Here is a 23,805-nt window from a genome sequence, read left to right on the forward strand (position 1 = left end):
TATGGAGACAGCAGCTAAGCCGGGTCCCCGCTACCCTCATCAAGCTTCCTTCGGAGCTGTGTCTTGCGCCGGGCGTGTGAGGAGCTGCGGCGGACAGTAAAGTCCTGCCGCCCACTTCCACGGAGGGCCAAGCAGCAAAGCTCTCCAAATCTGGAGTGGTTACCTGAGGAAAAGGAAGCAGGATGTTCTGTTTCCCCCCTCCCTTCCCTACAGGGGGTTTATCGTGAATCACATCACTGAGGGGAGTCTGTCGTTCCGGTTCACTTCTCGAAGGAAACGTTCGCGGCGTCTGTCGGCTGCCCTCGGGGTCCAGGCTGGCACGTGCGCTGCCGCAGGTGTTAAAAATAGCGAGTGACCGCAGCGAGGAGCTATGGGTCGGTGGCACCTCATCCCATGCCACGCACCCAGCCACTGGGAGACCCCAGCGCCAGAACCGGGGCGGCGGGGTGGAAAGAGGGAGGCAGATCCTGGGTAATCCGGTAGCCACCGGAGCCACCGGGTGCTGCAGTGACGCTGCGGATGGTACACTGGGCCGGTAGAAGCGCCTCTCAAGCACCGCAGCGTCCTGGCTCCAGCGCGTAAACCAGGGCCCCAATGTAAACACTGGAAAGCTGCTCGGCTCATGTGCCAGCGGCCGCGCTCCCGACCCCCGCGCGCCGGTGACCGGCTCCCACCCCTCCGTCGGGGACGCCCCCCGCGCCCCCCAGCCCCCGCCCGGGCGGCGGCAGGGGGTCAGTCGGGCAGGGCGGGGGGGCGGCGCGGCAGCGGGCGGGCGCCGCGCCCCTTGCGGTGACGCGCCCACATTCCTGCCTGAAGAGCGGCGGCGCCCGGAGGGGGCCGTCAGACCGGGAGCGACGCCGGAGCGACACAGACGCGATATTTTCTTTCCTTTTGATACCTCTGACTTTTTTACGTGATTTTTTTTTTTCTACCTTTATTTATCTAGGGGCTTGTTTTCGCTGATATTTCATAGTTAAGGGCATTTTTTCCCTCGCAAGAAGTAGCAGCGGAGACAGGAGAATCTCGTTATTCCGAGGCTCCGGGAGAAACCCTCGCTTCAAGCTCGTGCGTAGAAGGTACGGCAGGGGCTGGCTGTTACCGGGCCGCCAGGAGGAACGGGGCGACTTTTCGGATGGAGCGCGGCTCGTCCTTCGCGCCTTTGTCCGGCGGCAGCGCCCCGGCTTGTCGCCAAGAGCCTGCCGGGCTCCGCCGAGACGCGCGTAGGGACGCGCCGCCGCCGCATCCCGAAAAGGTGGCAAACCCGCAAAGCGACTGCGGCGCGACGCAGTCCCGCCGCCGATTTGCGTTTTTCCATTGAAAAGGCCGGGACGCGCGGTGTCGCCGGCGGGGAGGAGGGAGGTAAACACAGAGAAGGGCAGCCGCGGGGCGGGAGGGTCCGGCAGCCGATGTGACAATCGCCCATCGGTGTTGCATCAGTCTGCTCTCCGCTATCGGGGTGGGGAGGCGGAGAGGGGGGGGATGGGGGAGGAGTGCGGCGTGGCGGTGCCGCTGCCTCGGTGCGGAGCGGGCCGGGCAGTGGCGGTGGCGGTGCGGGCCGGGCGGTGGCGGTGCGGGCCGGGCGGTGGCAGCGGCGGTGGCGGTGCGGTCCGGGCGGTGGCGGTGCGGGCCGGGCGGTGGCAGCGGCGGTGGCGGTGCGGTCCGGGCGGTGGCGGTGCGGAACGGGCGGTGTCGGCGGTGGCGGTGCGGGCCGGGCGGCGGCGGCGGCGCGGGGCTCACCTTTGTCCGCGCGCCCCCCGCCCCGCGCGCCTGGTACTTTTCCACTCGGCGGCGGGCGGGGGCCGCGGGGCCACGTGACGGCCGCGCGCCCGCTGCGGCACTGACGTCGCCTCCCGCCCCCTCGGCAGGCGCGGCGAGTCCCGCCGGCAAGGACAAAAGAGCGGCCGCCGCCGAGCCCCGACCCCCGCCCCGCCAGCATGAGCAGCGCCGAGATGGGCAAGTTCAACATCTCGCCCGACGAGGACAGCAGCAGCTACAGTTCCAACAGCAACGACTTCAGCTACCCCTACCCCACGAAGCCGGCTGCCATGAAGAGGTGAGGGGGCTCCGCCGGCCCGCGGCGGGCGGCAGCAGCCGGGGACCCGGCGGGGCAATCCCTGCGGAAACACCGGAGTCGCTGCGGCCGGGGACGGGCGCGGCGCTCCGAGCGCTGACACTGGCAGGTGGGGTGGTTCTTTCGGGGTTATTCCATCGGTTTGTCCTTTTCCCTTTGAAATGCATCGGGAAGCGAATATGCGCGTTGCCCGTAAGAGTCACTAATGATGCAATGTTGTTTTGCAGCCACTATGCGGATATTGATCCAGAAAACCAAAATTTTTTGCTCGACTCCAACCTTGGAAAGAAGAAATACGAAACTCAGTATGTAAGTACCCAGCAATGACGTTCTAAATAAACAAACAAAAACGTACTGCCAAATTTCTGGTTTTTTTAGTTCTGAGATGAGTAATAACTTTCTGTTAATTATTACCTATCTCCCTTTCCTCAGCATCCAGGTACTACTTCCTTCGGAATGTCAGTATTTAATCTGAGCAATGCTATTGTGGGTAGTGGCATCCTTGGTCTTTCTTTTGCCATGGCTAACACTGGAATTGCTCTTTTTGTGTAAGTATCTTTTGATTCATCAAAAAACCCCTGTGTTTCTGGTGTGTAAGAATGTGACCCCTAGAAAATATCCAGTCATTTCCATAGGTGCAGAATTGCATTTTAGGATTTATGGCTTGTTTTAAGTTTAAGGATTGTGATATATTGAGAAGAACCTGCAAAAATTAAACAGATTCACTGCAAGTTCTGCAACCCTCAAAAACATTTTACAGTGAGTTTTACTTGACTTAGCTGTAGTTTTTCCATGAATAACTGATAGAATTCCCCTGAAAGTTCTGTTATCCAAGTCCCAGTCAGGGATGTGGTCTCGCTTTCCGCAGCTGACATCATTATTCCTACAGAGTTACAATGAACTTAACCAATAAAGAAATCAGCTTTATTGCTACGCTTTCATTCAGTTCAGGGATATGGTTTCAGTTACACCTATAAAAATTTCTGTCTGCCTGCAAGGGAGGGAAGTGGAATGACCAGTGTATCTTTACTGGCCTGTCTACACTGGCAAAATCTTTGAGGTGTAGGACAGAACTACAGTAATGTAGTTAGAAATGGCATAAGGATACAGTTGTGTACAGTGCTTTTTAAATGTCCTGGGAAAGAACATTTTTCAGGTATTGGAGGTAGTTCAGCTCATGAGCAATGTAGTATCAGTGACTTGACTGCAAATGAGTATCCATGGATATGTTTAAAGGAACTTTGTGTTTTTATCCTGGAAATAGATCAATGTGCTGAATGTTCAAGAACACATGAAGAGCAATGTTTAGTTCAAAATTTCCCTGACTCTGCTGCCAGATTTCCAGAAAGTAGGTCAGATTTACTTCCAGATGTTTCACAGTGTATTGGGTGGTGCTCATGTTTGCTGAGGAAACTACCAACGTGTAAAGTTCTGACCTAAAGGATTTTAAGTATATGGTGATTTGTAAATCTTCTCCTAAGATTTTCATTAGTTTAGATGGTGCTAAACTGAATGAAAGACTTAGCATAAATCTAGAAGAAATACTTCATTTCTCTATACATCAATTTCGTGCTCTAAAGATGTTCTGCAGCACATGAAATATAATCAGTGTAATACACATTAAAATGTCTCTGAGGAGAGGACAAAAAGAGAATATAAATTTTTATTTGAACAGATTTGGGGAGGTCCTCTTCTCTGAGGAAGAAGTTCAAAACTTTCAATTTAACAATTGGGTGCTGAGGCAGTTTAGTTGCTTTTTATTTCCAGGTACTATATTCAGATCTATTTGCATTAGTGCCGTTTCAAAGACAAACTAGCTTGTTACCTTTTAAAACTTGTAGTTCGTACAGCTGTGAGGCAGGAAAGCAGTTAATCACAGATGATACTGAGGATTTATGATGACAGTGAGGGCATTACAGGCATCCCTTAATAACTAGGTTACAGAATCAGATCCAGATGCAGTTGATTAAGGCAGTAAGTTCTTCGAAGACTGTGGAGGCACTTGTGTAAGCGCTGTGACTTGTCACTTGTGTCAGCACTAAATAAATGAATAGAATGGTCTGGAAGCCAGAAACAGAGTGAGCTTCAGAATGAGTTTGCTGACTGATCTTGCCTGCGCTGTAGGCAGCCCCATTCCAGGTTGGAACTGAGAGGTGTCCAGGGTCTGTGCTGTTTTAAAGCAGTGTAACCCTGGCACATCTCAGCTGTGCTGTTTCTGCCCAATGGCTGAGTCAAGTCCTAGTTAATCCCTATCTGTCAGAAATAGAGGTTTATTTGTGTGCATGCGTTAGTGTTGAATTGGCGCAGTAACATAGGTTTCCTACACAGATCTGTGAAGCTTCTCAGATCTTTTTGTTTCCAGTTCTTTGTGCTGCATTTATTAACTTTGCCAACATTAAAAATGACAGAAGAGGAAATGTACTCTGGGAAATGAAGTTTGCCCTTTTTAAGCCATTTTTTATATGCTGATTCTCAGGTTTCCTATTGAGCAAAATGCTTGTATTGGTGTAAGAAAGACCGGGGATTTTTTTTTTTTTTAATGCTTTGTAATTTTCCACTGTGTTCTTCAGCAGCCGAGAAGTCCCCCCTAGCGTGCCACTCCAGGAAGTGCATTTGTTGTGGGAGAGATTTGTTGTTGAGAGATCCGAATTTTAGGTGATGCAAATGTGCTTCTGGAAATAATATGCATTGCCTGTAAAAGCTGTGGGGAAGATAAACAAGCCACTAGCGATTCCCATGTAAGCACATCTGAAGAGTTAACTTTTGAGGAAAGAATTATTTTTTTTTTTAATGACAGTAGATGTATATTTCCATTTGAAAACACAGCTCTCAATGAGTCTGAATTTTCACTCAATTCTTTAAGGCTTTTGCAGTTTCATCCTTACATAAAAAAAAAGGACATAACACAGGTTTAAGCTGAAAAGCTGATTTCTTTTAAGACCAAGAGATAATCTTCACTTCAGCTGTAGTTACCCTCAACTGTACGTTCGATAGGTGCATGACACACTGTTGAACAGGGACATGGAGACAGGAGGAATACAGTTTCTTACAAGGATGCACCCATTCCCATTGATAATTTATTAAGTTATGTATTATCAAATGTAGCCAAGTATAATATCCTGACATTGGTGATGCTTATGCCATTTTAGACTGAATAGAATCATTGTTCAAGCCTACACTAGAATTTCTTTGTATGCCTGTGAATTGCAATTTAGTATAAAATCCTTTCTACACATAGCATTAATTGGGTTTTCAGAACACTTTCAAGTGACCTTAGAATGTACACTTTTTCCCATATAATATTTTAATATGGGGAATGTTTATATTTGATGCATCTTTATTTAATAGGGTTACAAAAAGTTATTTATGGCTATTACAAATGTGCATGTTTTTCTCTCCCCAGAATACTCCTGCTGTTTGTCTCAATATTTTCTTTGTATTCAGTGCATCTTCTTTTGAAGACTGCCAATGAAGGAGGTATGGCAAATTACTGTTTTACAAATATGAAGTATTAGTTTCTTACGGTATCTTTGTGAAATACACCCTTTCAATGGGATGTTGTATTTTCTTCTAGGATCCTTATTGTACGAACAGTTAGGAATGAAAGCTTTTGGTATGGCTGGAAAACTTGCTGCTTCTGGATCAATTACAATGCAGAACATTGGAGGTGAGGACAAGATCTTAAAATGTCTGTTCTGTCAATAGTAATTGTTCCCTGCTTATTCTTGGAGACTTATTTGTCACACAACATGTGTTCATTAACTGCTTGTGTTCAAGTGAAGTTATGAAACATGTTATGTGATTCTTGCATCATGTGGCATATTCTATATTTGTAATGATCTATGATGTTATTCACCTACAGCTATGTCAAGCTACCTCTTCATAGTGAAATATGAGTTACCATTGGTCATCAAGACATTTATGAACATCGAAGAGACCACAGGGTAGGTGTTAGAACTCCTCATCAGAGAAACTATTAGGAGAAACAAATATGGAGACTGTATATATTTTTATATGAAGACCACGTTCGGTACACCGTAGGGTAGCTTCTTATTCAGACAGAGATACAGTAAGTTTTCCCTTCCCCTGAGTGCTTCACTTCATTTAGATCCAGCCTGACCTGGGAAAAGGGTAGAAAAATACAGGTATTGCATCATGTTGCAGAAAGCTGTTCTGTAAAGAACATCAGGTAAGTGTTAATGTATGTACCAGTCAGTACATACACTTGATAAGGAAAGATAAATGTGATTATGGTTGGTTTTTTTTGTTTTGTTTCTTTTTACTTTCTTACTGCATTCAAAATGTTTGGTCTGATTAATTTGATTTTCTAGTATTAATATTGTGGCAAGTGATTAAATGTAAGACTAAAGTGCAGTTATGCAAGGAATGTCATAAGGAGCAGTTTTCAAAAGATACAGAGGCTAAACATTGACCTAAACCACAGTTTATATGCCCAAGACTAGAGTGGTAGATGCCTTGCCATCTATTCCTGGAGACACCTTGACTCCAGAGTGGCTTTCCTGCTTGGCTTTAAAAAGAGGATTCATTTTATCTAACCATATTTTGAGTTCATCATTACAATTGTCTTAGTACAATCAGTGGAGAACGGTGATCCTCTGTAGTGATCAGTTCGGTGCACCTTAGACACATTTTGGGCATCTCCAAAGAACAGTTGATCATATCACTCTGTGTTTAGAGGGTGTGTAAAAACAAGATGCCTGAGTTCAGATGGATAGAGTTAAGTGCTATAAATCTCACTCTTCAGAGTTGTACTTCTGTGCCTTGTCCTGAAGTGTCCCAGTCTTGAGAGGGCTGAGCAGCTCAAGACTCCAACTTACACCTAAGCCTGAGTTCAGAAGGTAGGCATTTTTCTGCCGCGTTCCCCAAGGGGTTCAAGCAATTTGGTGATGTTCATACAGCTTGCTGATAGATATTGTCATAATAACAGTGCTAGCCATATTTTTTTCATTTTTTTTTTCTTTTTTTTTTTTTTTTTTAATGTACTCGAATACTGCACCTACCCTATTTACTTACTAGTGTTATGGTTACAAATTCTTTGCTGGGAAGGTTCATTTCTCTCCTTTGGCTGAATTCAAGTCCGTATTTTTCGATTCTTAAGAGAGCCCCTGGAGTAGCCAGTATTTAGAAGGGGGCTCGGAGGCAAATATTTTTAACTGTCCCATCTTCAGTAAAGAATTCAAAACTGGTTGCCATTCAAGAGGGAAAGTTAAAGTCTGTGAATCTCATAGGATACAGCTGCTGCTCTGCGAATCTGGTAGAGAAAATTAAGAAATTGAGATCTGTGTCTTAAATGTTTTCTTGTCGGCTGGCACTAGGTAGCTGTACACTGATTTAAAGTATTTGCTCAGTGCTCTGGCAATTGTGAACCCCATTTAACTGACTCTCTCCATGCATTGCTTAGGGGAGTCTGGGTGGCTACCATTGGCATGGATTCCACTCTGGAAGCCTGGGGCCTAAAATGTAAGCACTTACCTGTTTAAGTGTCCCAAACTAATGCTTACTGTAAAAGAACTTCTGGAATTCTGAGACAATATTACAAATGCTAGCTCCATGATTAAAATTTGCTTAGCAACTTCTAAAGTACTTGGCTATATTTTAAAGCTGCACAATCCCATTCTTTACTCTTCAGGACGGAAAAACTTTGAAGTCCTTGATCTGAAAGTCCTGATGGCCTCTATATGGTATGCACAATAGCAGTGCATGTTCTTGTGATTGTATCAACTGCAAGGAGTTTCTTTGTTGTGATTTCTTTTAAATTTGCCACAAGTCTACTGTACTTTTTAAAAAGACAACAAAAGGTGTATGGTGTTAATGTCCTATACATCTGAATTTTCTAAAATACTCATTTTTTACATCTAGTTATCCCAGGTAAAACTGAGGAAATAAATGACTATACATTTTTGCATTTACTATGTAAATCCAGAGCAAGTCTGTTAATTATACCATATTTCCATTACTATATAAAAGACTATAATTGAGCAACTAAGTTTGCATATACAAATTTCAAATTAAATTATGTTTACCTAAATAGTGTACAGTCCATTTTAAAATAAATACTGTTAAAATGATATCATAATAGGATGTAAAGTATTAATACTTGGGAATAAATGTGTAACTTAATGTTACTTTAGTTGCTTAAAGCATATATGATGGTCCTGTAGGACTTTTTTTTTATGTATGTCAAAAAAGATGTTAATCTTCTAATGCTCAAAAATGTTCTGTGAAAAAATAGGTGCTGCTTCTTACAGAAAAAAATGGCAAAAATGTTCTGAAGGAAAAGCTTCTGAAGTTCTTACCATGTTTTCCCTACTGAAAGGGACTAAATGTGCCTCCAAGAGACTCCCAGTGCTTGTTGGAGTTTTCTCAGCCACTGGGCTTGAGCTACTGCCTTACCTTCAGCCCTCACCTGTTTTTCTTTAAGTCCCACAGGGCACCCAGCAGAATTCTATTTCCGTTAGAAATGGAAACCCTGCTGGGGCCCTGCAATGTTCTAACACATCTGGAGAGTTGGGAACCAGCACTTAAGAAAATTATATTTTTTCTGTGATTGATCCCACTTGACTTTTTTCTAACCAATCATATAATTTTCTGTCTTCTGACTTCCAGATGGTTTTTATTTTTATAAAAGGACACTAAAGGAAAGGCACAATTCAGGTTTGGGGTGAGATAAGAAGTTATTGTAGGGTGTTAGGTCCGTATAGGAAATGAAATACTGTCATTTTTGACATCAGGTAGTGCATTTTTTTAAGGAGCTATATGTTGTAGAAGATAAGAGGGAGGACTAAACTGCAAATGTAGTTTTTAAATACCTGATTACTTACAAATATTACCTTTTTTCTACAGAGAATGGTATCTCAATGGTGACTATTTAGTGCTGCTGGTGTCTGTCATCCTCATTCTTCCCCTGTCCCTACTGAAAAATCTAGGTAAGTAGTAGAGGGCAATCAAAATAAAAACCCATTGGAAAATACTGTGGGGAAATGTGTTGATACAATACTTGGGTCTAGAAATGCTGTGTGAATTCACAGCTGTCTCCAAACTCATCTCTTGCAACTAATTAGCATTTAGGTAATTGCTGTCAGTCTCCTTGAAGAAAGGAAAAAAAAATCAAGACAAGTATACTAAATTACAGATGTGTTTGTGGAAAATGAAAGGACAGCAGGTAGGATAGTTTTAGAACAGAGCTCAACAATAACATTCTGTTTCTGTTCTTATCCCAAAGTTTGACCTATTTTGGTCAATGGTGAAAAATTACAATATTGTTACCATCTATCCTGTAACAGCCTTCAAAGAATAGGGCTGCTAAGCCTGGGCAGTATCTTTTCATTGTAGATTCTGAGGAGTAACAGAATATTCATACCAGATGCTTTATCTGAAATGGCTGTAATTCAGTTATATATGTGAATAATTCAGTTAACAGGCTGTTTATTCAGAGAATCCTGTAATGGAACTTTAATAACTGAGAGTCTCGATGTGAATTACTCTCTCAAATTACTGTTTTCTGGAAGCTAAGTATATAAGTAAAAAGAAAAGGAAAAAAGACCAAGTTATCTTGATAGTGCATGCTATTAAAATTCATCCTATATCATTCTTAGTATACAACAATCAATTCATATAGTTGTTGCTGTGGGGTTTTTTAGTGTGCTTCTTTTTCTTGTAAGTTAAAAAGTTTAACATTACAGACTCACTGTGTGTACAGACCCTAATATGTCTTTCAGAACCTTTAGATCTGGGTTGGGATTAGCAGAAAGTCAATGAATAATTAATTTGTTCTGTGTAATGCTAAGGGAAAGACAATCTAAAGAGATCACATGGCAGAATATGTTTTTTTATAATGTTTTGATTTGAATGGTATTTCTATTTATTATATATTGATTTTTTTTTAATTTTTCTTTATCACAGGGTATTTGGGCTATACCAGTGGGTTTTCCTTACTTTGCATGGTCTTCTTTCTGATTGTTGTAAGTATAATCTTGAAAACTTCCAGTACTTGTAAAAGTGTGTTTCAAAGTGAAATTATGCATAGTTTCTAAAAATTTTCACATCTTGCATTAGACAAAGTAATAAACATGTGGCTTTATTTCTAGGTAATTTGGAAGATGTTTCAGATTCCTTGTCCTATGGACAGTGTCATCATGAATGTGACATTATTTAATGCAACAGTGGCACCTTTGGTAGATGAAAATATAACAATTGATGATATGTGCAAGCCAAAATACTTCATCTTCAATTCACAGGTAACTGTCCAAAAATCAGATGCTCTGTTGAAAACAACTGAGAGACTTAAGTATGTAGCAGATAAATTAGGTCATTCTTCCTTCAAGCAGTTGTCTGGTTTTAAAATTGGGATGTGTCAAGACTTTCTGTTCCAGTAGACTTGGGTACTGTTTACCTCATGCAGACTGGGTATTTTTACATGCCAAATACATAGAAATTAAAAGGAATTTGAGGTACCTGTTTGAGTGGCAAAAAACAAATCTCCCATTCTACAGCATAGCATTTCTCAAGCTTCCTCAAGGAAGTTAGTGAAGCATTTTAAAAAGCAGATTGCAGAAGAAGATGAAGAAAATTGTAGAAGTGTTCAAATAGGATGTTTGCCTTGTTCCCAGTCACAAATTCTTGACTCGTGGGATGCTCCCAATTACAGTGGCAAATCTCCACACATGTGTAATGCTCAATACAGAGTTCAAGATAGAATGGCTTAAGCCTGTGAATTGCTGAACATGATTTTGAATGCAAATACATTCAGCTCAGCATGGACTTCAGTGACATTTGAGACTATTTGGTACCTCCAGGTCTGGGTTTAAGAAAATACAAACTTGTTTTAACTTTTTCTGAAGTTTCCATTGTAAAGAATAGCTGGTCTTCATCACCAAATAAGGCCAAAACTGAAGAATCTCCTGATGATTTTGAAAAGTAAATTTCTAATGTCTGTTGAGATACTTAAGAAACATACTTTTTTTTTCCAGACTGTTTATGCTGTCCCAATCCTAACATTTTCTTTTGTCTGCCATCCTGCAATTCTTCCAATTTATGAAGAACTGAAAGGGTAAGTGTTAGATATGTATCTTCAATTTCACTAAACAATTAAATATAGTATAAAACAGTATGTTCTCACTGCTAACAATGTTACTTTCTCTTTCAGCCGAAGCCGTAAAAGAATGATGAATGTGTCCTATGTATCTTTCTTTGCCATGTTCCTCATGTATTTATTGGCTGCTCTCTTTGGATACTTGACATTCTACGGTGAGTATTGCCTCTCTGCTTTCTTTAAAATTATGTATGTTCTTCAGACTCACAGCATTATTTTAAAAATAGAACAAGCAAGCATTTATTATGTATTCTAAATATACACTGTTAGTTGGGTTATTGTTTTTTTTAGCACTTCTATAAGTGCACACCCCGAAGGAGATCAGTAATAGAATTAGGCCCAAGACATAGGATTAAATGGATTAAACCAGATTCCATGCCTCCAAGTCATTCCTGTGTAAAATGGATACATTCTTACAGGAGCTTTTGGAGCTTTCAATTTATGTTGATGATGTAACTGTAAAATCTGTGTGCAATCTAGAGCAGAAACACATGTTTAAGAAGTGTGGCAACTAAATCTAGTTAAAATACTGTTTTCTTTATAGGAAAAGTTGAGCCAGAGCTGCTTCACACCTACTCTGCTTACCTGGGTGCTGATGTTCTCCTTCTTATTGTGCGTCTTGCTGTACTTATGGCTGTAACCCTCACTGTACCTGTAGTTATTTTCCCAGTAAGTAATTTTTTTAAACACCTCTACCGCTGCAGTCGTTTAGCAATTTGGCAACTACTGTTTATTAGTTGAAAAACTGAAGAGTTTTTCTCTTAACTGAAAAAGGAAACTTACTATGATAAACTTGAGAAATTATAGCTATAGTGTTAATTCAATAAACAGGTAACATTTACCGAGCAGTAGATACAAATATATTCAGTTGTATTGTTTTCCTGGCATGGCTGTATTGGGGAAATAGATTTCCCCTCTATAAAAATACTTAAACTGTTGTATTATCAGCTTAAAAAAGCCAGCATGTTTTTGTACATACAGTGTGGACACGGTCTGGCCATTTATGTGTATGTTGTTGAACAACACCCTTAGATGTTATAGAATTTCCTGGAATTTATTTTTGTTCAAGCCAGATACTTCTCCTTGTTTTTTTTTCTCCATATTACTTTCATCTTTCACCTTCTATTAAAATCTGAAGCATTCAGGAAAATTATGTTAAAATACATGGAAAAGGAAGGTCTAATTCAGGTGGCAAATCACTGTTTTTTTTTTTTCCTTTGTCTTCCCAAGATCCGCAGTTCCATTACCCAGCTGCTGTGGGCAGGGAAGGAGTTCAGTTGGTGGCGTCACTGCTGCATTACCATTGCTCTTCTGGCATTTACCAATGTGCTCGTTATCTTTGTCCCTACTATTCGAGACATCTTTGGATTCATTGGTAAGCATTTTCTTGTCAGATCAAGCAGTCTTTTGCATTTCAGAAAAAGCAGTTCCAGTCTAATTAGAGTATGTTTACCTAGTTATGAATATTTATTTCCATGCTTTTTCTCTGCAGGTGCTTCTGCGGCTGCCATGCTGATCTTTATACTTCCTTCTGCCTTCTACATCAAATTAGTGAAGAAGGAACCAATGAAGTCAGTGCAGAAGATTGGGGTATGTATAGACAAATATGTAACTACACTTGCTTTCTAATTCAAAGCAAAAAAAGAGAATTATCTTTGTCATGATTTATGAATTTTGAAGTCCTGGTGAAGGTGGTCGGTGAATTGGTATTTAATGTTACCTTGCACAGTTGTAAGGGGTTGCATAAGAACTCAAAACCAAGGAATTTGCCATCACAAGACTAAGTCTGCTTCAGTGACTTCTCTTGGTCCCTGGCCCCCAGTCTCAACAGTAACTGGGTAATTCTGTTGCTGGTAAGAGGCAGATTTCAACAGAATGCCCTAAGAACTATATTTTAAAAGCCTTAACATTCTTCAAATATTCTTCTAAGACTTATTTACATAATTTTCCCCATAAGAGCTCATCTCTGCCGATTGTTTGGGTTATCTTGATTGTTCTTGATGCTCCTACTAATCAAAGACGTACTGACTCATTATGCAGTCAGACATACTGAGACAGAGTCAAGTTAGCACAGTGGCATAGCCAGACTGGTATCAGCAGGTACATTAATTTCCCTTAGTTGAGGGTGAGGTCTGCTATACTGAAAATATATGTACTTCTTGATTTGAGAAAGGACCCCAAAATGAGAAAGATACTTAACTCCTTGTCATTGACTTAACCTCTTGTCTCTTACTTTGTCCTCCATGAGCGGTAGCATTTGTGTTATGCATGGGTGTGAATTTGTAGGTGTATGTTGTGTTTTACCAGCAGTGTCATAGCAGAATCTGAAATACTTCTGTGTTTTCTCTTTCAGGCTTCATTCTTCTTTCTAAGTGGTATACTTGTGATGACTGGGTGTATGACACTGATTATTCTAGACTGGACCCAGAATGTTACATCTGATGGCCATTAACTGCCCTGGTTTAATCTCTGTAATACTCCACTTCAAATGCCAGTGTTCACTCAGATACCTACTGAGAATGAAAATGAGCAATTCAGCTTCCTTTAAAAGGCAGATTCTTTGTTGATGGTTCTTCTGATCATAGAATATCTGAACTCTGTCTTTAAGAAACTATTCTGCATGATGGAAGTGGATATTAACATCAAACCACGTGAGTGTCTGGCTGAAGGAAGTGACAACTTTATTCCATTCCAGAGAATGGACAGAACTCTCTGTAGACTTTTATCAAGCCATGTTTGGCTTTCGTCATTGTTACTTGGATATTTTGTTATTTTACTTGAATGTGCCTAATGGAACCATTTGATGTGAGAAAGAACTCTTTAATTTACAGCAAAGTGTTTAAATAACCAATGAGAGAGCGAGAGAAAGAGAGAAACGCTATTATTTTTTGTACCAAAAATTCTTATGGACCTCAAAAGCACTATTTTGACTTTAAGAAACATTTTTCTAAAAAGAATGAAAAAATAACATAGAAGAGCTCAGAAAAATATTTAATTAGTGTCCTAAATTGAACTCAGTTTGATTTTCTTGATCTCTTCACTCATGTCACCAGTGACAGGACCCAAGGAAAGGGCACAAAGGTGTTTTTACCCAGAGGGTGTTTGGGCACTGGAACAGGCTTCCCAGGGAAGTGGTCACAGCACCAGCCTGACAGAGTGCAAGAAGTGTTTGGACAACGCTCTCAGGCACCATGGTGTGACTCTTGGGGTGCCCTGTGCATGACCAGGTGTTGGATATGGTGATTGTGATGGGTCCTTTCCCACTCAACATACCTTATGATTCTGTAGAGGCATAATTAGAAGAAATTTTATTTTAAAAATGCTTCTAATGACCAAAACAGAAAATAAGCCAATTCAGATCAAAATTCTCAGATACTAAATGCTTTCCATGAAGTTCCCTTACAGAAAATAATCCTGAAAATCATTTCAGGGTTTCATAAGTAACTAGAGTTACCAAAAAATGGTGTGGAAACACAAATTTTCAAACTTTAAAAATCCCACCCTTTAGAAAAGGGTGCATTTGAGAAAAGCATAAGTAATCTAAAATTGTAAAGATGGCATTGACATTTCCCTTCTTGAGGTACTCAGTAGTGCAATTGAGTAAAACAGGGTTTGGGATTTTTGCTTTTTGTTTTTTTTTTTTTTTCCTGTTGTAGATAGAAACTGAATGGCACTGGAGCATATGATGCCATTAATACAAAACTCCCTCCTCAAGTTCCCTTTATTAATAAGGTCCATTGTCAGTTGTAACAATGTTTGTTGGGATTTTTTCTATCCAATCTATCTTGAAACACTCTGTAGGAAAACAAAAAAGTCCTAACGTAGTCTTCTAGTTGTATAATATTCAAAAACTGTACAGTATTTCTCAAATTCCTCATCCGTTATTGGATTTTGAATTACTTGACTATTCTGTTTCTGAGTCAAATCCACAAAATAACTGCACCGATATGTCATGCTTGGTACAAACTCTCTTCACATACGCAACTGGGATTCCTCTTCCAATTTATACTGTATAGTAGTATTAAAAATAACCTCATAGGCTGGATAGTCATCTCATACTTGTTTGCTTCAGAAATAGCTAAGTTTCTAAGGAGCCCTAGCTGATGAGACAGGTGCTGTATGGTTGCGATGAGCTATTTTGTTTCTAGTGCATGTTTGCTCTTTCATTCTTGTCCCAGGTTGAAGAGAGGTAACATTTGTATAACAGCGTACTTGGCTTACAGAGGTTCTCAAACACAGCAATATTGGGTACAAAAGCCTAGATAGAGATTATTAATGAAATAGTCATGGCAATGTGGTCGGTCAACTGTCTTCATCTGACACGATGTTTTAAAAATCTGATTTGTGAAATCCCACTCATTGTGTCAGAGAGACCAAGTAAAGGCCTGTAATCCATTGATTAAACAGTGCCTGAGACTTTTTTGCTCTTTTAGAATTAATCAGAAATTAATCTAAACAATAATCACCATTTGGCAGATGATGTCAAGCTCTGCCCAGCCATTTAAAATCTATGGAAAAACAACTGCAGGTATTTTGTATTGATACTTCTGCATGACTGTAAGTACTGGTCACTAAGACTATAGTGTAAAACTGTAATGACAAGTTAGATTCCTCATGTGTTATTTGTAATATTAATTCGGTGGTACTCAACTGGCAATTAATGATCCTGGAGTCAGCACTGACTAACGCTCCGTAGGTACTTCTCTGCCTCAGGTACTGTACATCCATGGCTAACTATCCCATGTTACCTGATCTCCACAGAAGTGCTGAGCATGTGCCTCCTCAGTACTTTGGCAGCTTTTCTTCTTTCTCTGCAAATGTGCAAAGATGGAAGAGGATTAAAATGTTGTCTACCTTTGAGCAATTTGTAGCACATAAGGGATGAAGTGCTTCCCTTGCGTTTAAAAAGAGGAAAGAAAGTGAGAAATCTCCTCCTTTCTCACAGCAACCCTAGAAGAGGAAGGAATTGTGAGAAGTTACTACAGATTCCTTCTTTGTAGTAGGGAAGGGAAGGAGATTTTTGTGGTGACACCTCATAGTGTATTGTACATGTCACTAATTCTCTGAATGTAGCAATTTCTAGATTATACATTATGTGTTATATAATTTGATGACTGACTCTCCACCTGCAACAGTTGAGTTCCACTTGGCTGGGTCGATATCCAACATGTGATTTTTTTTAATTATTATTTTTTTCCAAACCTGTCTGTTTAAAGTTACCTACATTACAAACCACCTAAAAGAGCAGCTTCAGTATTAAACCACTGTTCTGTCACCTCAGTTAGACATTACTGTCTTCCATGATATTTCAGTCATAAATGTAACATGTTATTTATAAAACATTAATCCATTAAAACTAAAACTATTTTTCAATATTTATGATAGTCTATGTACATAAATTGTATGTGTGTACATACTGTAAGTATAATGTATATAATGTAGGTTTGGAGTCCAGGATTTATGTATATATTCCTCTCTCATTACTGATTGTTACATCATTTCAAGCAGTTGTCCATGTTGTACATCTGTGTAACAGCTGTCAAAGGAAAGAGCCTTTTTCAACAAAGTGTAATGCTTACAGAGATGAAAGAAGTGTGTTACGCCTAAGGTGTGTAAGAAAACACTAAGATTGTATTTATTACAAATGTATATGTTGCAATAAACACAGGAATCACTTGGGTCCATAGAAAGCATTGTTCAGGTTCATGTATACTTTTTCTCTAAAATTTACCATGGATGTTACGATTTCCTGAATGCAGCAAGTTCACCACCTCTGCGATCTAACGCTCGTTAGTTAGGCCGCCAGGTTCGGGCATCCCGCGGTACAGCCGTGTACATATGTAAATACCCGCCTTACTGGGAGGGGCCAACAGCCTAGCTAGGGTTGCTGGCTAGACTGGTGGCCAGCAACACAGTTTCAATGAAACATTGTATGTTTGTTTTAACTGAAATAAATAAATAGATAATCCTAAGCAAGGGCGTGATGTTTTTCTTGGGGGAGGCATCTTGAGGATTTTCTTTAGAGGTGATGCTAAAAGTGTACCTTTAATTTCATGCATAATTAACATATTTAACACTTTCCAGGAAAGGGGTGAGGGAATGGCATACAACTACATCCACGATGTAGGACACTTAGTGGTAGGACACTTAGGACACTACAAGAGTAAAAGAGAACAGGTCTGGACATTAGAGATAAAATTCTACAAGGAACCTGCATTAAGTAATTTCTTTCATGGAAAAGGCATAGCTAGAGACAAGACCCAATGTGTTAGATCTTGTCTAAGTGTAATAAGTGAGTCTTGTTAAAATCCTGTGCCACTTTCCTTCATTTGAGTCTCCAGTAGAACAACTGCTTATGTAAAAAATTACAAAACTGGTATGCCTGGTTTGCTTCCATTTTGGAAACTGGATACAAAACAAGTGTATCATATAAATATGTATCACATCATATGAATGAATATCTGTCCCACATACTCAGAATTGGTTGAGAGATGCTGGAGTTGTAACTCTGTCATGTGTACAGCAGAACACTATACAAAAGCAATACTTAAGAAGGATAGTTAAAAGCTCTGAAATCAGGAAATCCTCAATTAAGGTTGCATTAATTACAAGATTGCAAAGTGGTTTTTTCCTGGAATCCTCACTTAGTAGCTGCTCATTATTTTATTTTTTTAAGATGCTTTCTGTGTGTTCACAGTGTTTGTGTTCTCCCAGAATCCAAATGCCATCCTGATGAGGGATGAATGCCTTCATTCCTTTCTAATTCTCATTTTAGTGTCATGTTTGTGAAACATAATTACTCAGTTTCACAGTGTTTGCAGGCCTTTTAGAAGGTGTTAATCAGTATACAGCTCTGGGGGCCTGGAGCATGGGGAGGAAGCACTGTGGCACAGCCATGTATTTGAGTCTATTTAATGTCCTCCACTTACTTAATGGTGATCATTCTTGGAACAAGAACCCTAAGCACCAAGCTAGCCATTTGGAAAGGGTGATCATGTCTCATAAGCTGTCTGCTGTCACACAGGAACTTCGTAGCAGTGTAGAAGCCCTTCCCTAGAATGCTGTTTGACAAACTGAACAATTAAGCTCACCTGTACAATCACGCAATTCCATTAACTTAAATAACTTCATAACACAGTCTTTTCTACATCTTATTTCACACAAGAATGAGAAGATTGCTCATCTTGTGAGATTAATGAGATGGTGCAATGGTTTTCTAAAAATGAACTGAAACTATGTTGTAACAGTGTTTAAAATCCCATGCTTTGAGCCTCTGTACCTGCCACAAAGTCCAAGCTCCAAAAGAGGGTTGTCACTTTAAGCTTATTCACAATGCTGAGCAGGAAACAGATGGCACCTTTACTTTCTTCTAGTTCCCCTGAAATTTGCTTCTTTCTTCTACCCTGGCCTTGCCAAGTCTGTCCTGCTTCAAGGTCTTGCCTAGCCCTCTCACCCCAGAGGGGTGATTTCAATCAATGCTGATTTCCACACCTACATTGTTTTCTCAGTCCCAGAAAGATCCATAATCCTCAGACTCCTCTCACGCATTGTGCTGTGGAAGCCTGTACTCTAACAGCCACCGTGAGCTGGCTTCTAATCTTCATTTCCTCCATGAGAGCATTCATTTCACATGTGCTGTATTTCACATCCCTTCAGACCTTACATGGTTAATGTGAACACTGAATTGATTATGAGACCTAAGAGCAGCAGGTTTTTTTCCCCCCAAGACCAAGCCCTAAGCACTGCAGTGAGTTCCTATAAACTACCAAAGTAAATACAGGCCACGTCACCCTCCGGGTCACACTGTATTTCAAAATCAAGTTTGTAATTTAACATAAAACAAATGTTTTTGTTTTCTTGCTGCCACAAATTTCCACCCTTTGTGGTAGGTCAAATGCAGCACTTCACTACTCCCACACTTAACAGAGCCAGTTTCCATCTTGTGGTTAAATTTCTCAACACATTTAAACAATCAGTATCTTGGATCAACACACTGCTTATCTCCAAGTCCCAGGAGAGAAGTCCTATGACAGTTATTATGTCTGAGCATGGCTAACTACTAGAATATCCAGCTGTCCTCCCCTGCAAATTTTACTTTGGCAGGGAACATCAGTCTTCATATTTGCATTTTCTAGCAGCAGCTTCACCAAAACTCTGTCTCTGAAGTATTTCCTTTCTTACTTGAATATGGGTAAGTGTAGGAAAGAATCAGACACAATCTTTGTCATCCAGAATCATTATAGAAACATTAAATCCTTCTGAAAAAGGCATCAATAACCACTTAGTGTAACTACTTTTATTGCCTTCTTATTTTTATAAATACTGAGTAAATTAACTACATGGAATCTAAATTACTTTTACAGTTTATTTTGTTTCTGTCAGTTCTGCTGTTATCTGAGTCAAGCTGCCCATGTGATTCAGACTTTTCCCTGCAGAAGTTACTGGAATGTTGTGCCCTGTCTGTGCACAATGAGTTATTATACATAGTTCAAGAACACAGAGATAAACTACAGAACTTCCTCTAAAAAGGAGTTCCTCTAAACTACAGAAGTTCTCTGCAGAATCTTTTCCTGCTTTCCTGCTTTCATTTCTCTCACTCTTCTGCAGAATAATGTATTGTAGCGTTCCCTTCCCTCTCCAATACAGACACCTGAGACCATTAATTCACTTTTCTAATTTTTCCAATGTTTTACAAACTCTTGGCACTTATTTTCTTCTCACAAATAAATGTCTTTACTTTTCATTTGCTTTGTGTCTTCCCATACCATCTTTTCATAGACTGTAAAGATGAAATAGTGAGAAATATCGCAATATCATGGTAATGACTATGAAAGCCAACTGGTGCATTAATGTTACTAAACTATGGATTGCCTTTGGCACTGGAGAGCATAACTGAAAATGTAACTGGACGAAGCTTTCTCTGCGTCCTCCTGCTGCAGCTTGGCCATGCCTACCTGCTGCCCTGCACGCTGATCTGGCTGTTTGTGCTTTTTTTCATTAGCCAGTGTTGTTTTTAGCCATGAGTCCAATTTCCCTGCAGCCTTCCAGGGAGCTGGAAGATGTGGAAAGCTGGCAGATGTAGGGGCAAAGAGGTGGTCAGGCCACTGAGCTGCCTACTTCCCAAAAGAGAAAGGTGTCCAAGACAAAAACTCAAATGTGTGCTAGCAGAAGGGCTGCTTGATCATGGTGGTTGGAGGGCGGGAATGAGAGCTGCTAGCAGCCAGTTATCCTTCACAGGGAAAGGAGCCACCACTGGTGGCCAAGTACCCATCACAGTGGGGACTGATGGTCCCTCAGGTCTCCTCACCCTCCCCAGCATGTTCACAATCAGTTCAGTGTCACTGAGGGCTCCCACAAGCAGGAGTGAAAATGTAGACAACTGCATATTTGGAGTTGGCAGTGAGAGTCACTGAAGCACAAATCATAGGGGAGGAAAGCAGCCAGAAGAAACACAGCAGAGAAAAGAGGCCTCTAGAGGAACAGAAAGGGACAATGATTTCGTAACGGTGGGGAGAAAGTAGACTCACTAGCAAATAGAAAGGGAGATGAAAAGAACGCCTGTGCAAAACATCAGAAATCCCAAAGTGATTTCGTGGTTATTCATTTGTGTCCTTGTCTTCCCTGAGCAGAAAGGGGAAATGGACTTTGTGGAAATAACCCTGGATAAGGTACATATAAAAGAAAATGTGAAAAACTAAACATTAGCCACGCCAGCCTGTAAAACAGCTCAATTAATAAGTATTCATAATCATTTAGAATTATTTTGAAATCATGTGAGAAAAATAGTGGAGAAAACTGTATGTGTTGACAGTCTCCAAGGGCAACCGGAGTCATTACTTAACTGTTGTTACTTAGTGCCCACAGGGCTATCTTCTATCCCACAGGCACATTAACATAAACAATAAAGTAAATCACTGTAAGCCAGAACCTTTCCTGCTGACTGTGAGCAATTACCAGTATTTATATGCTCAGTGAAATGAAGGAGGTAGCTTATTGGAGTAGCATGGAGGTCCATCACCATTTAAAATCACACCACCATTTAAAAATGGATTCTTAGAGTGGATAACTCACAGATAAGCCACAAAGAGATGACTAACTTTTTTCAGATTTTACTAATTTCTAACTTTTGGACAAAGACACATAAACCTTCTCCTCTCCTGGTTTTCAAGGTGCCAATGAGGAAACCAATCCTGGAAAACAAAGAAACACTGGTTCCTGGCACAGCCAAGTCTCCCAGGGCAGCCAGGATGTGCTGGGCAGCAAGGGCTGGTACTGCCCCACAGCAGCCCTATGGCAGAGCGTTCCTTCTTATCCTAAGCAGCTACAGAGAAATTGCACAGGCATGTGTGTGCCTCTCTCCAGAAAAGGGCTCTCTTGCTTTCTAAAAAGCTTTTATACTGATGGGTTTTGGTGTTACAAGCATAAAATGTATTTTCCCTAGGGAAATAGTGAGCCTGATCCATATATTTGAGAAATCCTAGGATTGTCACTCTGTCAGTGACGCTGTAGGCTTTTCTACTCACAGTCAATTACAATATCTTGAATCACAAGGATCTCATAAAAATTGCAAAGTCACAAACAAGGTTCTAGCCTTGAGTTAGAAACTTCACTTCCTGAAATTTTTTTTTTTTTTTTTTTAAATGGTAGTAATGATGCAATTTTCCAGGAACCAAATAGGAAGGAAATGAGAGTACGTAATTTTTTCTGGTCACAAGATTGACGGTGATACTCACATTTGAAGGGAGGAATTTGCCTTGACTCATAGGAAATTATCTTTGTTCTTGGGGATTTAAAAACAGTCTTTGTAGAACAAAATAGAGGGCCTGAACTATGCCTGTGTTTTGAGGAAGGATAACTTTGCCTATTGAAAAGAATAACAAGGTGAAGAAGTATGTTAATGGAATGTGAGGCCGTTTTCGTTTTTCTTTATAGTTGGCTGCACCAAAGGCAGATGACGGGGTGAATTATTTTAAAGATCATAGCAACACAGAAATTGCGAGGAGTTTAAATTTTGAATAATTAATTTGAATCACTCTGCTGTTTCCAAATTATTTGTTTATCTGGAAGACACAAAAATGGATAAATTCTTTGCTTTGAAGAGATTTATAGTCTTAAGAATGGTGGTCTCATGTGGTATTGGTACCAGCTGTCACACATTACCTTCACTTTTCTTAAACCAACCACAAAGTTAACAAGGATTAATTGAGACACAAACAGAGAGAGAGCTGCAAATCCCCTCCAAAATCCAGTGAAGGTCTTTACTTCTCATCTAACCAAATTTTCTACACAAAAGAGTGTCTGGAAATTATTGAAACCATCTTCAAACCTGACAGCATCATTATTACATAATTATCACTATTACATAATAATTATTACATAATTATCATTATTGCATACTATCATTATTGCAGGAACATAAGCAGCTGTACTCCAAGTCCAGTGATGCTGCTGGAGGACAGGGACAGCACTTGCTCCAGCCTTGCCTGAACTTAAAGGCAAAGTTCGGTCTTCCCTGCACAGTGCTTGGGGCTCTGGGAACCCAAATTAAGTATATGCTTTAAATAGCTGGAACCATCTCACTAACTAATGATTATTTTAAAGTAGTTTTGGACTCAAGCCAAAAACAAGTGGGTTGTTTTTTTTTTTCTCAAGGCCTCCTATACAGAATTAATTTGGAAACTGAGGAAAGAAGTTGTAGCTCAAACTTTGCACTGAAACAAGCAAGTATCTGGGACATATGCTGAGAAAGGTGACAGGGAGAATCCCTGCAGCATGAGAAAAGTTACCCCAGCTTCCGAGCCTGCTGCGGATACCGAATCCTATTACAAATTCTGCTGAATCCCTACCAAAACTGATCTCATGATATTTTCATGAAATATGTGCATGTGTTTCAAAGCATCATATGTGGCACCCATAAGAGAGGGCAGGGTGTCAGCATGGCGAGGAAGGCCAAGCATGGCAAAACAAACTGTGCCATTGGGGTGAATTTCCAGGCATTTGGCCTTTGAACACAGCACATTTTTCAGCTTAATGGGCTCTTACAAATATTCCCAGACATTTCTTCAGCTGCACCGTTCAAGGAATTTCTCACAGATGTCCTTTCACAGTAAATGCTTCGAGGAACTTCTCAGCTAATGGACCTGAAGATGTTTCAGGGAAGCCATGGCCACTTTTGGATGGAGACTTCTCAGTGGGAGAATTGGGCAGATGCAGACAGCCAACCGAAGGTGGCTGCTGAGATGGCTTTGCTGTGCTGTGTGACCACTCTGCTCACTGCTTACTGTCTGATACTGTGGAGAAAATTAGGAAAATTCCTGCCTGCTGCTGCTAAGTAGCAAAGTTACGAAAAAGCAACTATTTCCTTTAAATTTGCTTCTCATTCTCCTCTTTTTACAATTTTTTTTTTCCGTTCTGATGTAATACAAGACCTTTTAACATTATTTTCTGTCTCTTAACTTTCCTGCATAGGAAGCTCCATCCTGATGTATTGTATTAATCCTTAAAGAGGATCAAATGAACAAAACATAAACATACTCGAATTTGGAGGTTATTAGGATCTTCTTGAGGATGATTTTCTTGTTTTCCATTTCCTGTCAGAATTTGATTTTGCAAATGAAGCTGA

The 23,805-nt window shown here is 40.6% G+C and overlaps 1 protein-coding gene across 2 annotated transcripts; it reads left to right on the plus strand.

Moving 5' to 3' along the window:
- The first annotated feature begins 850 nt into the window (after nucleotides 1-850).
- Nucleotides 851-17,155, plus strand: LOC131592922 (sodium-coupled neutral amino acid symporter 2). 2 transcript variants are annotated; one of them, XM_058864847.1, is made up of 16 exons: nucleotides 851-1,076; nucleotides 1,866-2,053; nucleotides 2,299-2,380; nucleotides 2,504-2,619; nucleotides 5,475-5,548; nucleotides 5,646-5,738; nucleotides 5,934-6,015; nucleotides 8,936-9,018; nucleotides 9,995-10,053; nucleotides 10,180-10,329; nucleotides 11,062-11,141; nucleotides 11,238-11,338; nucleotides 11,728-11,852; nucleotides 12,414-12,558; nucleotides 12,676-12,773; nucleotides 13,537-17,155. In XM_058864847.1, exons 2-16 carry the CDS (start codon nucleotides 1,935-1,937, stop codon nucleotides 13,633-13,635), a joined length of 1,506 nt encoding a protein of 501 aa, XP_058720830.1. In that variant the 5' UTR covers nucleotides 851-1,076; nucleotides 1,866-1,934; the 3' UTR covers nucleotides 13,636-17,155. The 2 variants fall into 2 exon arrangements, with proteins under 2 accessions (XP_058720830.1, XP_058720831.1); XM_058864848.1 differs by lacking the exon at nucleotides 1,866-2,053.
- Nucleotides 17,156-23,805: the final 6,650 nt, after the last annotated feature.

The sequence above is a fragment of the Poecile atricapillus genome, chromosome Z, assembly GCF_030490865.1.
Source record: "Poecile atricapillus isolate bPoeAtr1 chromosome Z, bPoeAtr1.hap1, whole genome shotgun sequence".
Classification (NCBI taxonomy): domain Eukaryota; kingdom Metazoa; phylum Chordata; class Aves; order Passeriformes; family Paridae; genus Poecile; species Poecile atricapillus.